Genomic DNA, 1642 nt, shown 5'->3' on the forward strand with positions numbered 1-1642 from the left:
CACACACACATATACACACACACACATAAAAATATATATATATATATATATATATATATATAGATATATGACAGGCTTCTTTCAGTTTCCCTCTACCAAATCCACTAATAAGGTTTTGGTTGGCTTGAGGCTTTAGTACAAGACTCTTCCCCAAAGTGCCATGCAGTGGGACTGAACCCGGAACCTTGAGGTTGGAGAGCTAGCTTCTTACCACACAACCGTGTTTATTTTTTTCTTTTCTACAGATTTTGGTACTCAGAATTATAATAGTGCTGCTCCATAAGTATTGAGTTCTTTGTTTCATTTGTTTATTTGCAGCCTATCTTTTTGAATGAAGTGATGTTGAAGACAGGGACAGATGGAGAATACGACACACCATGTCACTTTCAGTTATGCCACATCAACCAAACTTACAATTTGAAAGCAGGAAATGCCAACGACAGGTAAAAACTGGTTTTATTTCACAACACTGATAACAGTAAGGAGAACAAATATGGTGACGATGACAACAACAACAAAACCCATTTTACCCCATTGTCTACAATTATAGTCTTTATATACATTAACCCACTTTACCCCATTGTCTACAATTATAGTCTTTGCATATTATTTACCATAGAACAGATGATTGTCAACCGACAGGTTTAAACTGTGCGTTACACACATACATAGGGGCTGTTCAACTGAAACCCTTGTAATTATAACTGACAGGGTGTCACTAGGAATAGAAGTGAAATCTCCCTGAAAATCACAGCCATGCATCTTTCAAAGGAAAGGGTATGCACAGTTTATAGCTCTGCGTTATTCTATGACTGAAATTAGGATGGATGGTCATAGGTGGAATGCCTACAACACCAACAACAATGCATGCAACAGCATCAATGACAACAATAAGAACATTGATGTGGTTGTTGTTGTTGTTGTTGTTGTTGTTAGTGGCTGCTTGACCTGCTAGAAATAGTTGTTAAATCTCCCTGAAAAACCACCCCCCAAGCATTTTTAAAAGACAAGGGTTCATACAGCTTGTAGAACTTCAGTTTTATTCTATGACTGAAGTTAAGATGGCTGGAATGCCTTTGATCATGACTTCGGCTCAATTAGGACTGATCTGGGATGAGTGATGTTACAACCACTACCACCACCACCACCACCACTACCACCACCACCACCACCACTACCAACACTATCACTACCACAACCAACAATAGCAATAACAAATACAACTACAAACCTGCTACAATAACGACTACAACCACTACACCACTACCTCAGCACTAATGAGGAACCATCTCTGTGGTTGTTTGATCTTGCTATAAGTAGCAGCCAAATTATCATTGGATCACGTTTGGTAGTCTTAAAAATGGGAGGAATGCACATTGGATAACGTAGTCTAGATAGGTCCATAAATAGACAGGACAGTTGTGGCCGGAATGTCTTTGACCATGTGTCTGCTCAATCAGTGTTGACCTGGAGCTATAGAACAGCAACAACAACTACTACAAAGATGGTTTTGGCATCACATAATTCTTTAAGTGCCAATTTAACTTACTGCCAGAAGCAATTATATGTGTGTGTGTTTATATGTATGTCTGCCTGCATACGTACATACATACATATATATATATATATATATATATATATA

The 1642-nt window shown here is 38.1% G+C and overlaps 1 protein-coding gene across 1 annotated transcript in view; it reads left to right on the top strand.

Annotated features, from left to right (window-relative positions):
• LOC106874748 (intersectin-1-like) overlaps nucleotides 1–1642 on the top strand; it is a 195361-nt gene that overhangs the window by 171495 nt on the left and 22224 nt on the right. The window contains exon 36 of the mRNA XM_052974532.1: nucleotides 319–443. Within this exon, the coding sequence (XP_052830492.1) occupies nucleotides 319–443 (125 nt within the window). The remainder of the gene's footprint in view (nucleotides 1–318; nucleotides 444–1642) is intronic.

The sequence above is a fragment of the Octopus bimaculoides genome, chromosome 18, assembly GCF_001194135.2.
Source record: "Octopus bimaculoides isolate UCB-OBI-ISO-001 chromosome 18, ASM119413v2, whole genome shotgun sequence".
NCBI classification, from domain to species: domain Eukaryota; kingdom Metazoa; phylum Mollusca; class Cephalopoda; order Octopoda; family Octopodidae; genus Octopus; species Octopus bimaculoides.